A 14,295-nucleotide genomic window follows, 5' to 3' on the forward strand; every position below is an offset into this window, starting at 1 on the left:
GGGTCCCCACAGGTGTCCCCTGCTGTTTTGATACAGGAAATAAAGCCTAAATATAAGTACAAATGCCTGTTTAATCTAAAAGAAGTCTTAAAAATAAAAGAAATATGCACATTCAGAGAAGTCATTTACTTACTGATTCATTTCACCTCATATTTGGAAGTAGGCAAAAGGCTGGATGTTAAGAAGGAAGAGGGGAGGGCACAGGTATCACTAGGCCCTGTCCTCTCTACTTTCCTATCTGCGGGCTAATTCCTCCACACCACAGCCTTACACTAGGTAACTGGCCTAGTCACTGGGTCACCCAGCTAATTTGTGGCAGGGATTAGATGTGCACCCAACTCAGCAAATCTCTCCTTCCTGCCTTCATCATCTGGTCTTAGTGGGAAGCCAGGAGACACCTGGGGAAAGGGAAAAGGGGCTAAAAACACAAAGAATGAAACAAACAAAAATAAGAGAGAAGAGCAAAAGCAAATTTAGTGGTGGTGGGCCATTTAATCAACAACCGTACACTGGCAAATAGCTTTTCTGTTTGCTCAACCTATAAAAGTACACTGCTTAAACTACTAGTAAGGTGCCTGTCAACAGAGCTTCGTATAATTTATGAAGATGTAAAAAAAAAAAAAAGTCAAATTCATCACAAAAGGGCTCTGTTACTAAGGAAAGTATTGGTTAATTGAAGGATCATAGTGCGTTACTTTTATTCCACAGAGAAAACATAAATCTCTTATCTGAAAACAGACCGTAGAGTTACATTTTAGATCTGAGTTTCCAACAGACCCACTTCCCAAGTCCTCACATGCAAAGTTCCTGCGCACAGACATCAGCTGACCAAGTGCAATCCAAGAGCCTACTACGTGTTTAGGGCCAACACTTGAGGGAACAGGGGAAATAATCTGCAAAGTCACTGCCCCTGAGGAACATATACAATAGTTGTATGGAACCCTGAGAATAAAAGAAACTCTAGTTAGCAGGGGAAGTAGCTAACCCTGACGACCCTGATAAAAAAGGAGTCGAGGAAAGGGAGAGAGACACGAGCGGTCCCTCAGAGGCCTGGGGAAGGGGCTAGGTCAGCAGGACCGAGATTCAAAGAAACAGACGGGGAAAAGCAAGCAGCTAAGGCGAGGAAGGAAGTGTCAAAAGGGTGAAAGGGCCGGAAAAACACTGTGTGGCAACCAGAACAGCACAGAATAGATTTAAAAATGCATGTTTGTGAAGTAAGGTTACTTACTTCAAGGAAGGTCCTCGAGGAAGAGCACGGGAGTTTAGAGCGGGTGAGATAGTAAGAGGTCACCCAAATGGGACTGCCACGTGGACACAGCGTCTGGCAGCAGAACGCGGGGTGACCTGAAGGCGTACAAGACGGAACAAGAAAACAACTGACTCGGGCAGTGCCAGGAGAGAAAGGGACAGAAACGGGGGACCCGAGGGCACAATCAGAGGCTGTGTCTGCTGGGCCACAGATGGCGGGGGGGCGGGGGGGGGAGGCTGGAAGAAGGCCGGTGCTCCTGAGAGCGGGCCCGGGCGCACCATGCCAGTGCGGGGGGGCGGCGGGGCATGCGGTGGGGCCTCTCCCAGCACGCGCTCCACCGGGTCAAAACGACAGCTGTCCTCGGGAGGAAAGGGAGGAGAGGCCAGTCCTCGCCCTACTTGTGCGTTCTGGCACAGAGCTCCCTGGGCCGCAGAGGACGGCGGCAGGCCTTCTCCTCTCCCCGCACCCGCACCCAGAGGTACCGGGCCCCCTCCCGGTCGCCCTCCCGCTCCCTAGCTCCTTCACCCCTCCTCGGGTTGGTAGTAAGAGGCCTGTGACGTCAGGAGGGGGAAAGCTGTGCCTGAAGATGTTTCATTTTAAAACTGTTTTCCCGGGGTGCCTGGGTGGCTCAGTCATTAAGCGTCTGCCTTCGGCTCAGGTCATGATCCCAGGGTCCTGGGATCGAGCCCCGCATCAGGCTCCCTGCTCCACAGGAAGCCTGCTTCTCCCTCTCCCACTCCCCCTGCTTGTGTTCCCTCTCTGGCTGTCTTTCTCTCTGTCAAATAAATAAAACCTTTATATATATATATATAAATAAATAAGTAAATAAATCTGTTTTCCCCAAGAAATGTCAACATGAAACACCCTCCCGCAAGCGCATCATCAGAGTCCTCCCTGCCATGCCAAGCTCCTGCTCTGTGGGATCCCCTCGCTCCGCCTGGGCAAGACCCGAAATCTTTTAAGTGTCCTTCATGGATTCAACATGCCTCCCAACAGCCCGGGCAGAGGCTGGACAAGTCAGAGGCATCCTGGGGAACAAGAACCTTGGGAAGCCCCTGCAGGGTGCAAGGAATGACGGACTTGGGAAGCAGATCTCCGCCACTAAGTGCACCTCGGGCTCCTCATCCTCTGAGGTGAGACGGGGCTTTCAGGCCATTTCTCCGCTCACTGAAGCTCTAACGTGCTGTTTCTGGGCAAACGTCTCACAAAAGCAAGCCCTTAAAATGCTCCAAGGGCCCGCTGGAAAACTCCACCTCCATCTTGCTTGTTTGCCATTTACAAATCAATAGGAACATCAACAAGATTTCTTCGTGCTATGGGTATACTGATCCCAAAACAAATGATAAATTTTCATTAACTCAATCAAATGCAATTAACAAATCTGATGTCCACCATGTCGCTATTTACAGTAGGCAATTTCCACCTGAACCATTTTCTGGCAATACTACCCTCCGTCGCACCCCTGCTTGACAGACAAGGCCATGTGCTCACTGAGTGGTATTTTCCCCAACAGTCTCCTCCCCCCAGGGACCCCCCATGAAGCAAGATTCGGAGCCTCCAATCAACCACCCGCAGCGCCCCGGCACTCCCACCACTACCCCGCACTCGCTGTGGCGCTCTCTCAAAACGCTTTCCCTCGAGGGGCACCTGGCTGGCTCAGTCGGTAGGGCATGGGACTCTTGGGCTCTGGGTTGCAGGTTCGAGCCCCACGCGAGGTGTGGAGCTTACTTAAAAAGGGCAACCTGAGGATCTTTGTGGGGATGGAAATGCTCTGTATCTTGACTGTATGAATATCAGTATCTTGGTTGTGATACAGTATTATAGTTTTGCAAGATGTTCCCATTGGACAAAAATGGGTAAGGGTACATGGGATCTTTCTGTATTATTTCTTATGATTGCATGTATATCTAAAAGTATCTTGAAATTAAAAGTTTAATTAAAAAAATAAAAAAGTAAATCCCTTGATGCTGTAGTTCTGTTCTTGCTTTGTGTCTCTCCTCACCCTGAAGAACTGCAAAGAATATTTCCAGACTTATTCTATTACACTACTGTTTCTTCTCAATGCAAGAAATAGTAATAAAGCAAGGTAAATAAAGAGAATTTTATGACGTACAATTTCAGTCCGAAAAGTGGCCAATGACACCACACAAAAATCACTAAGGACTTAAAACACTCTAGCTTCTATCTCATTATGGAAGAACTTATTTCATTTTCAGATTAAAAAATACTTTCCACAACCCAAAAGAAAATGACTACCTCGTTTTTTGCCTCAAAACAAAAGCAATTTAAAAATGAGTTAATTTTAAAAGCCTGGGGGGATGGTTCAGAACTTGAATTTCAAATTCTCCTGTAAATCCATGTATAAAATGGGCAGGACAAACTTCACCATTTTGAAAATAGTCAAGTAAGGAAAATAGGGAAGTTGATCATTAGTCAAAACTCCTCTTTATTAATCTAGTGTCTGCAGAAGAGACCAAAAAACCTTTGCCTCAATCAATCAGGGTAGCACTGAGCTTTTCAGATCGTACTTAACGTTTTAGAGAACAGAACACACCACCCCTGACTCCTGGCTCCTGTGTTCCCCTGCCAATCTGGCCTGGCCAGCCCCTGGGGCAGTTCTCAGCCTCACAGGGGGCCACTGGGCTCCACTGCTCCCCACACCTCTCCCCCAACTCCACCAGCCTCTGCCAACTGAAAAGGGTTAGGCCACCAACCCTGGGCAAATAATCCACAGCCTGGCCAATAACCTACATCCTCGCTCCAGGGGAAAGATGCCCAGATCGAGTCTCTCTAGAATCTGACACACGACAAGACTCGGTCACTTAGAAACTGAAAGAAAGCAACGAGAAATGCCACAAAGTTGAACTAGGGCTTGGAGGGGCTTTGAACAGCTAAAACAGCACCAGAGCTGAAGCCACAGGGGAGGGAAAACCAGGAGTGAGCAAAGCAGCCGACTGGCAGGAGACTGGCAGGAGACGGGGAAGAGAGGCTCCCCCCTATGGAGCAAGGCCGAGTCCCACAGGGTGAAGTTCCAGCGACAACTGCAGCCAACATTCCCCAGAGCTGCCGGGAACCACCTTCCAACGCCCAGTTCTTGGAGCTCAGCCCAGCCAGCTCGCATTCCTGCATTTCTGTGCGATTCACATCACCACATCACACCACATGTGTTCCCTCGAACAATACCCCTTCTCAAGCTCTCTGGAGTGGGTCTTTGCTGCATACAACCAAAAGCCAAAGCAGTACACATAACATGCAAACAGGAAACAAGCCTCTCCGATAAACCATTAACATAAAATACTGAACAGTCCTGGTTTTAAGGGAAACACGGTGGCGCCGGGCTGGCTCCATCAGTCAAACACACGACTCTTGATCTTGGGTTTGGGAGTTCGAGCCCCACACAGGGTGTAGAGATTACGTAAAAGTAAAATCTTAAAAAAAAAAAAAAAAAAAGGGAAATACAGAACTAAAAACACCACCCCCGTGCCAAAAGAAAAACCCCCAAAACCTCACATTGACCGAGAAGAGGTACAAGGGAACTTTCTGAGGTACTGGATGGAAAGGTTCTGCATCTTGACAGAGGTGTGGGTCACTCTTTCATCAAAACTGATCAAACTGTACACCTAATGTTAACGTGACCATCTCACTGTATGTAAATTATGTCTCAATTTTAAAAAATTCCCTAAATTTAAATTGTTTCCTTGAGAGGACTTGCGTTTTGGGGGTTACTTTTCAAAACCATATTGCTCCGGATAAATCTCACAAACAAGGTTGCGCAGAAGCAGCCAGACGCAAAAACACCACCTGAGTTTCTAGTTAAATATAGAACAGAAACAGTGAACACTCATAAATGGTGTTCGAAGTCAGAGCAGCGAAGTCAGAGCAGTGGCTGACTTTGAGGTGGGAGGGAAGGGGCAAGTGGGATTTCTTGCTGGGCTGGTATGTTCTGGATCTTGATCTTGGTCTAGTTTGGCATTTTCATCGTTACGTTCATGACAAGAGCATTTCCTGTACGCAGGTTACATTACACCTTAACAGCAACACAGAAAAGAAAGGAGAAGAAGGAGTACCCAAAAATATTCTAAAAGTGATTGGAGGAGATTTGTTTTGCATCTGGTGAAATGCTTATTTTCAGCCAAACTCTTCAGATAAATAACAAAGAAAATTAAGACTTGAGTGACCCTGTTTGTGGAATTCTACTATGCCTCATGAACTTGATGTCAAGGGGAAAAACTCATTCAGCAGAGTCGTTAGAATAATCTAAATTAAACTCCATCCCATAGTGCTCATTGCTATGTAAGTAAATTCCCTGACAACCAGAGCGCGCTTCTGAATGAGCAGCAGAGGGAAAAAACCACTCTCCACATCCCTTTTCTACTTCAACAAACAAAAAGACCAAAATCCAGAAGTATTTTCAGAATCCCACTTCTGTGTTTTCAAAGAGAGAATTAACTCAAATTCACATATTAACCAGAGATGCATTTGTAAAAAACAAACATGCAGGTTTTCATTTTTAGAGATTTACGGTTTAAAAACATTTCATGAACTCTAGATCCGGATCATAAGCATAAAAACAGAATAAGTAAAAGCGGAGCAATGGAAACAAATTATAACATTAACATCCGTTTACAGATCATCAAATTTGAATACTTAAAAAAAAAAAAGCCAAAGACTAAATTAAAATGTAAAGTACTTACAGCCATAATTAATTCGAAGGGGTGTTTATACACCCTCACTGGTGACTGGTATTTCTGCACCATGATTGTAACACAACAGCAATCCTCTCACACCTGCAAAACACAAATATATATGATTTAAAAAAAACCATGATTAAGTCTGGAAAAAATTAAGTCTGCATTTACTCATCATACCACAGTCTAACTGTAGAAAGGGACCTCAATAGGTCACATAATTCTCTACACACAAAAACCCAAAGATGACACTTGGACTATACAAGGAAGGAGAAGGTAATTAGACAGTAAGAAAAGGTGAAGGAAGTCCAAGTGTCATGAGGGAAACAGTTCTGCTCTGCCTCCTGGGGCCTCTTCAGGGGCTGGGCTGGGTACAGGATCCCAGTTCTTTCCAGCACTGAAATGTTACATGGTCCAATTATTAGTTCTTGAATCATTTACTCTTCCACAACTTCTACAAGAAACCAAATAAAAATGATGGCATTTGAAGATATTAAGTCTGAAGACACACAAAAATAAAAATGGGAAAAAATACTATTGTATTTCAAATTATGGAATACTCCTCAAAAGCTAGCTTCAAAGTAAACTTGGCAATCCCTGTTTTCTAACTGCATAGACTACAATTCCAGAGACCTGTCTTCCAATGGCAGCAACACCAAGCACTCCAGCTGGGTGGAACTTCCAGCCTCAAACAGCTGGGATACCTGTCATTAATCCACTAAATGCTGGAGCCTACTTCTCAGAGGAAGGAATCCTCCTGCAAGGTACCTATTCCCACTCTGGGGCCAGCCTTTTTCAGCATTTTTCTGAAAAACACACTTTTTTTGGAGTCCTTTGCGTGACTTTGATTCCCTATTTAAAAGTGAGGAAGAGGGCGCCTGGGTGGCTCAGTCGGTTAAGCGACTGCCTTCGGCTCAGGTCATGATCCTGGAGTCCCGGGATCGAGTCCCACATCGGGCTCCCTGCTCGGCAGGGAGTCTGCTTCTCCCTCTGACCCTCCTCCCTCTCATGCTCTCTGTCTCTCATTCTCTCTCTCGCAAATAAATAAAATCTTAAAAAAAAAAAAAATGCTTAAAAGTGAGGAAGAAAAATAAATCCAAAGAGCCTACCTGTCCTGCTGAGAATAATCATTAAGAATGTTACTTCATGCTGAATATGGCCAGAGGATATTCAAATATACAAAATGGAATATCCTCAAGGAGCCTAAAGTCTAGCTGTAATTAAAAAAAAAAAAAGTATGGAGATATATTTTATTTCAGAAGATTCTTATCTATAGTATTGCATTTAGCCAGGTCTGGAACTCTCTCTGGTATGTTTGTTTAGCATCTCTCTCCGCAAGAACAGGTCATGGTGGACAACAGTATACTGGCATGTTACACAATTACTCCCGGTGACCTCAAGCCAGTCATTTGACTTCCCTCGGACTCAGTTTCACCTCTGTAAAATGAGGTTTGAGGTGAGGTAATCTCGAAGGACTTCCAACTCTGAAATCCTGACACTCAGAGCCATACTCCGGAGTCCTCCACGTCACTCCACTGGAAGCCGGCATTAATACCGATTCTGGGACTGGCAGGTCCTGATGCGCGGGGACCACGTTCCATTTCGTTTTGCAAACCTAACAATGCCGGTGTACAATTTTAAAAGTGGGAAAATTAACTTCAGAGCATCGCCCAGAGACGGGGAGGCTGGTCACAGGGTATAAAAAGGGATGCGGGGGTTGGAGGAGCCTTAAAAAGCGGAATGCTCGGTGAAGATACTCTAACACCCATTCAGGATTCCACTGCCCGGAAGAACCCAGAGTGACTACGCTGGGGAACCTGCTAATTCACGAGCTTCTGAACTCCTGCCAGTGCCCAGCTTCGGCGGCTCCGGTCCAGGGAAACGTCCTACGCGGGAATCCGGAGTTACAACGGCCAAGGGGCATCCTGGACCAGGGCAGCCTCTATTGCATGACAATTGGTGCTTAAAAATTAGCCAATGGCCAGACCCAGGGAGTCCACCGCGCGCAGGCGGAGGGGCGGCCGGGCCCTCGGGCCGGTCCAGGGAGTCCAGCCCGGCGGGCCCCGCGCCCCCAGCCCCGGCCAGCCCGCGGGTGGGCAGCCGAGGGCGGACTTGGACCCCAAACTCGGCTTCCCGCGGGGAGGGCTCCCGGAGTGCGAAGGCGGGGGCTCCGCGGGGCACCCGGGGAAGCGGGGGCGCTGGGCCCCCTCCCTCCCGGGCCGAGGAAGCCGAGGGGCCGCGGAGAGCCCCGCGGCGCTGGGAGGGGCCGGGGGCGCGCTCGGAGCCCGCCGCGGCGACGCGCGCCTACCTCTTGTCAGAAAGGCCGGGCCCGGGACGCGGGGCGGCGGGGGGCGCTCATGCCGGCGGCTCCGTGATGCCGTCGCCGTTCCACTGCCGGCGGCCGCAGCTCCGCGGTGGGTTCCGGGGAGTGGACCGGGGTACGCGAGCGGGAGGGGCGCGGCGAGGCTCGAGTGGTTGTTACGGGTGACGGGGAGGGCGGGGCCGGGCGGCGGAAAGAGCGCGCGTGCGCGAGCGCGGCCGAAGGACGGAGGCGGGCGCGACGACCGTTGCTAGGGGAGGGGGAGGGGGCACAACCCGGGCCGCGCCGCGCTGCGCAGGCGCCATCTCGGGGGCCCGGCGGGCGTGGGAGGAGCTCGGAGCTGGCGCAGGCCCTGACGCACCGGCTGGTCTCACTAGAGGCCGCTGGCTCCGCCCTGACTGCGTCACGGGGCGGGGCTAGGCCGAGGGGCGGAGCGAGACGCCAAAGTGGGTGGCGAGCTGGGCGGGGAGTTCTGCTGAGTTGGAGCAGGCGGGTCCCCGCCCCGGCCTTCTGGTTTTGCGGCTGCCGGGGGCTGAGGCCAGGGCGCTGCCCCGAGGTCTGACCAGCGCCGGAGGTCCGGTGCCTCCTCATTTTTTGGGCACTGCTCAGGAGCGGCAGGCCTCCCCCTGCAGTGCCCTGACCACATTCTCGCCGAGTAATGCAGCTGAGGCGAGTGTCCGGGCTTGGGAGGGGTTGGGGGGAACCGAGCATCATCTTGTCAACACGTCCAGGCCCCGCAGTGGGACTGACGTGGGACCAGGTCAGCCCCTCGAGACCAGGAGGGCTGCGTTGCAGCGGGACAGCGCAGTTCCAGCGCCAGCTTTGAAGCCCGAGTGTGATGCACGCTGAGACGCGGGTCCTTAAGGGGGGCGAAGGACTGGAGAGGGCCACCCACACGCGTCACTGCTGTGCCCTTTGCATTAGTCACCCTGGGTGGCTGCACACTGGATGCTCTGCCACCGCACAGCCCATTTCCGGAACGGCTTTGGAATTTCCTTCAGGGCCAGTTTAGCAGCCACACAAGAACGTCATTGATAACTTGATCACACCTTGTTTTTCGCAAACCATCATTTTCCAACTTGAGCACCCACACTGCTCACTACACTCAGCTCCGACTGGCTTTGGCCTGTTAGTAAAAATCACATCCACCTTCAAAAGATGATTTCAAAAAGAGACATCCCAGGAATGATGAGCCTCCCGGTAGCAGTAAACAGCAGCACCTGTGAAATTGGTCTTGCCGAAAACTGACCTGATTTGATAAGTCTGTAGGTGTAACCACCAATTTACAGGGAACAGAGAACAGAGGAACATGCCAAATGATACCATGGGGAAGCAACTGCCCAACCATCAGCTGTGGGAAACGCTGCATGACAAACACATTCTTTATCAGATAAATTCCAAAGGAAAAAACGGGGGAGGGGGGGCGGCTAAAAGAGATTGGGAGATCACTGAGCCATATACTTAGGACTCCTGCACTTTTGTCTGTATATAGTACACTTCAATTAAAACTTTTCAAGAAAAAACAGACCTGAGACTTCGACCAATTGCAGTATATGAACTTGATTTCCAGCCTGATTTTCACAAAGTTTTACAAAACCAGGGAGCTTAAACACTTTGAACATACAGTGATACTAAAATACTACTAATTTTTTAGGCGGGATATGGTATTATGGCTAAAATTTTTCAAAGAAGCCCTGTCTCTTAGGGACATGCTGAAATATTTTGGAGTGAAATGATGTGATGTCTAGGATTACCTTCAAAATAAGCCAGGTGGGGAGAAGGGGGAGTAAAGGCTTAGATGAAATAAGACTGGTCTTAAGTTGATAATTGTTCATTGTATGATTGTGTCCACTGTTGTATATGTTTGTAATTAACAATAATAAAACATTTTTCACACAAAAAAAGATGGTCTGTCACCACTGAGGCTGGCAAATCAAGACATAATTACAAAAGAGGTATTTGAAAATGTCTCAAGCAATAGTAGTATTGTTGGGATACAAGAACAGACTCCCAAGGAATCTAATTTGAAGGAAACCACACTTGTTTAGATGTATAAATTATGGTATGTCTGTTTTTAAATCAGTTTTGTTGCGCAAGTGTCCAAAACCTACAAGAAACTCTACTGAGGGACATACTACAGAGTTAAATGAAAAGAAGCAGTCTCTGTCTGGTTAGCACATGTATGCAGAGCTCTTACTATATGGCAGACCCTGTGTGAGGCATAAAGATGAGTACAGTGTAGAGGGGAAAGCAGAGAAGTCAGGGGATCAGCTTTGGCGGCCAGTGACCAGAACCCCAAAGTAAAAGTGTCATGACAAAATAGCAGTGTATGTCCCTCACCTGTGAATGAGGTCCAGGGCTGGTATGGTGCCTCCATCACCAATATCAATTGCCAGCTCCCCCAAAGGACCATCAGAATAACGTGCTGATGAACCAAACCAAGGCCAAGGTGACTGAAGCAACTACAGCAGGAGAGAGCTCCACCTGGACCAGAGTCAGTCTGGAGACACTGTTGGTGTGTCAACTGGGGGAGGTCAGGGGGAACATTTCAGGGTGTATGGGTCTCAGCTTAAGTGTTCAAGGCAGGTCTCTCAAAGCTGAGGCCTCAGAAGGACCAGGCCAATGTGTGATGTAGTTGTGGAGGCCTGGTGGACACAACAAGTCAAAGGTCTCGAAGATTCTAGTCTTGTTAAGTAAACAGTTGTCTGATAAACAAGCTGTTTGTCCAAGTGAGCAATCTATCCTGAGAGGGGAGTTGTTTGCCAAGATGAGCCACCTTTTGTTAGAAGACATTATTTGTCATGAGTATCCTGAAGCAAACAGTGAAGCTATTTATTGGTTTACAGTCTTATCTTCCCCAGGCAAGAATTCTCTAGATGAAGAGTCAGTCATGTTGACACAGGAGTCCTGACAGTTAAGCTGTGTGGATTCAGGTGGTCTCATTTCTCATCATCAGGACCATGGGTTCCTTCTGTCTCACTGCCTTGCCCTTACCTCAGTATCACCTTGGCCCCCAGCCAGCAGGTAGGAGGAGAGAGCAAAGAGGATGAAACACCCTTCCTCAAACAACACTTTGTCGATGCAGGGTATGTGTGCCACAGAGCAAAGGGCAGGACTGGTGGGACTGTGAAACTCTAGTGGAGATGATGTGGCCTCCCTCGTCTGCAACAGCACCCCTGCTCTCTTCTTCAGACTCTCTTGAAAGTCGTACTAGGAGAGTATTCTAAGACACCCTGAGTGAAGCCCCAGCTCGATGAGCATTTTTATTAGTAAACTCCTCACCTGTCTGTTGTCACCTCTCATTTGGTGGATGGAAGCCTTGATGGGTGCCCTGGGAGGGAGACCGAAGATTCCCCAGTTCTGGCATCCACAGAGAGACCCTCTGGCTCCTTTGGGTCGCTCAGCTGAGTTACCACTAGGAGCTGGAAGCTGAAGCTGCCATTCCGTGGGGCCACCTCTGGCTGATGTGGTCAGGATGTGGTATCAATGGCCTGCTCACACCTGCCTGGGCACCGACGCTGTGGCTGTTACATCTTTCCCAACAGGATTAATCGGAGCTGGGGACACCGTCCCTGGTCCCTATAGCCACATCTTCTCCATTGCTCTTAGTGCTCTCAGGAGTCATCCCAAGGAAAGCATGGGAAGTTGGTGACACTGAAAGGATTGAGGGTATGGATTAAGGAGGGTCATTGCAGGAAAGACACTGGGAGGCAGGTGACAGTCTTAGCTCAAATTTCAGCCTGCAGAGCCCCAATCTCTTCCCCACCACAGCCAAAGAAACAGGAAATAAGGTCTGAATGATCCCTTTGAATGTAACTAAGAGTCAGGGTCAATTAAACATCTAGGCTGTGTGAGAGGCCCAGTGGCACTTAATCTTATTCTCCTGGGGCTCAACCCACCCTGGCATTTGCCCCTTGCAGGTCAGTCCCAGGGACATGTCCACTCTCCTCCATGTCTGGAAGAGATTACCTTCTCACTTGATGGTAAAAGACAGCCTTGCAAAACATGACAGATTCTCCTGACATGGGCCATCTGGCAGTTTCCAGCCTGGAAAAGTATGGAAAATGTAGCTTACCCCACAGGCACAATTTCCTAATGGAGCTCTGGCAGTCATCCAGTGGCCTTGCACTAATACCATTGCATCATTCCCAACCTGGGAAAACTTCAGGCCAAGAAGTCAGATCTGCAAAATTATCATCTGACCTGACACATTTCTAAAATACCTCATTTCAATCTGGAGAGGCAAAGCTGCCCTTTCCTTAATTGGTTTCGCTGCCAAAGAGCCTTCCTTCTTCCAGGGCCCTCTTAATGCTGCTGGCAGAATTCTCTTTCAAAACAACACAAACACAAACTTACACCTTGGCTCAAAACCTACATGGATGACAGAAATAAACTGAAGTATCCAAGCCTGTCATCTAAGATCTTCTATAAATCTTGTCCCCAGCTTTCCTTTGTCCAGAATGACTTTCTTTCCACCTCCACTCTGTTCATTTATTCATCCCTTTGTTAACTCAGCAAACATTTATTCAGCTCCTTAATTTATTCAGACACCACATTAAGCACAGGAGTGTGGGAAGATACACTATATAAAAGCAGATTTGCCTTCCAGGTGCTCAGCCTACTGCATAGGGCAGACATGGAAATGGGATAAGACTTCCTACATGGAAGCTGTAGCTGGTAAATTCTGTAGCCCTCCCTAAAGCCTTTCCTGTCACCTGTTCTTTTTCTATATGCCTATGAACTTGGCACTTCCACTTAAGGCATACTGCCTTCAATGAGATTGGAAGAGAATCAGGTCTGTGTCCCATCAGATTGTAAGTTGCTTGGGTCCTAGGACTGTATCCATTCATTTTCTTCTCCTTGTCATGGCACCTGCCATTTTCTAGAACCCTATTAAATATTGGATGGGTTGAAGTCATGAGCCTTACATTGGATTGGATCTTTATTCTGAGTGCATTAAACACATCTCTCCAGACCATGGACTGAGCGGAGGCATCTTTGGGGGTGGTGCTCTCCTCACCCTGTTCTGTCCTCTGTGTCACCAAGCTAGGACACCGAGCCTAGGGAAGCAACCCAGCGTAAGAGACTTGCTACCCTGTGCCCTGGGAAGCAGGGCGCTCATCCAATGAGATTTAGGACAACAAAGGAGATGACCTGAGGCCTTTCGGCTTCCAGCTCAGAGACATACAAATAGCCAACCCAATCATACTTCTTTTTGGTTTGTTTGTTTACAAAACAGAGTCCTTGCTTCTGGGACCCTGATGCAGCTATGGTAAGCTAGATTGGGATTTAGCAAGTTAGCAATTGCTCCCCAGGCTGCTCCTCTGCTGGTCACACAAGATGGAGATGGGGTTGGCCTGGCAGGAGCAACCAAATGTCAACAAAGGACAGACCAAAGGTCACACAAGATGACATCGAGTGAGGGATCAGAAGCAGAGCATCCTAAATGGTATCAGTGATGCATTTTTCCCAAGGCTACAGAGGGAAGAGAAAGGCCTGCTCCACTTTCAGTCCTGTGGGCAGAGAGTGGACCTCACAGAGAAGAGACAGAGAGGGCCCAGATCTCCCCCACTTTCTCTTTGATGTGAATGAAAGAGAGGGCCACCTCAGACCATGAAATCTCCTGTCACCCCAAAGGCTTTTGGCCATGGTGCGGGGGTGGAGGGCTGTTTCTGTTCAATTCCTTATTTGGAGTGCAACCCACAGCCAGGCATCCCGCAGCTCTGCCTCCAGAATGTTCTGTGACCTCCCGCTGAGAACCACACATCTGCTCATTTCACACCTCGCCGAAAATCCCATCTCTCAGCTCTTCCCACCTTGGCAGTGCCCAACTGAACCATCTCTGTAGCCCAGAGCAGCTTTTAAGATCTTTCTCTTCCAAAGGAAAAAAAAAAAAAGTTTTAAATTGGATGTTGATGGGATTTGGTGTCAGAAAATGTATCTCATAGGGTTGTAAAGCTTAGATAAGAAAATGTTCGTGAGGGGCACCTGGGTGGCTCAGTCGTTAAGCGTCTGCCTTCGGCTCAGGTCATGATCCC

At 48.6% G+C, this 14,295-nt stretch overlaps 1 protein-coding gene across 4 annotated transcripts in view; it reads right to left on the minus strand.

The window, feature by feature from the left end:
* SEC14L1 (SEC14 like lipid binding 1) overlaps positions 1-8,416 on the minus strand; it is a 52,831-nt gene extending 44,415 nt beyond the window's left edge. For 3 of the 4 annotated variants that reach the window (XM_035025915.1, XM_035025913.1, XM_035025916.1), the window contains exons 1-2: positions 8,246-8,416; positions 5,944-6,036 (exon numbers count right to left, since the gene is read on the minus strand). In XM_035025915.1, coding sequence (XP_034881806.1) covers positions 5,944-6,006 — 63 coding nt within the window. In that variant the 5' untranslated portion in view covers positions 6,007-6,036; positions 8,246-8,416. Of the gene's footprint in view, positions 1-5,943; positions 6,037-7,046; positions 7,283-8,245 lie in introns of those variants that run through there. The other variant, XM_035025914.1, reaches the window with a different exon arrangement.
* Between the last annotated feature and the right edge of the window lie 5,879 nt (positions 8,417-14,295).

The sequence above is a fragment of the Mirounga leonina genome, unplaced genomic scaffold (genome assembly GCF_011800145.1).
Source record: "Mirounga leonina isolate KUSES-001 unplaced genomic scaffold, KU_Mleo_1.0 Mir_197, whole genome shotgun sequence".
NCBI lineage: Eukaryota > Metazoa > Chordata > Mammalia > Carnivora > Phocidae > Mirounga > Mirounga leonina.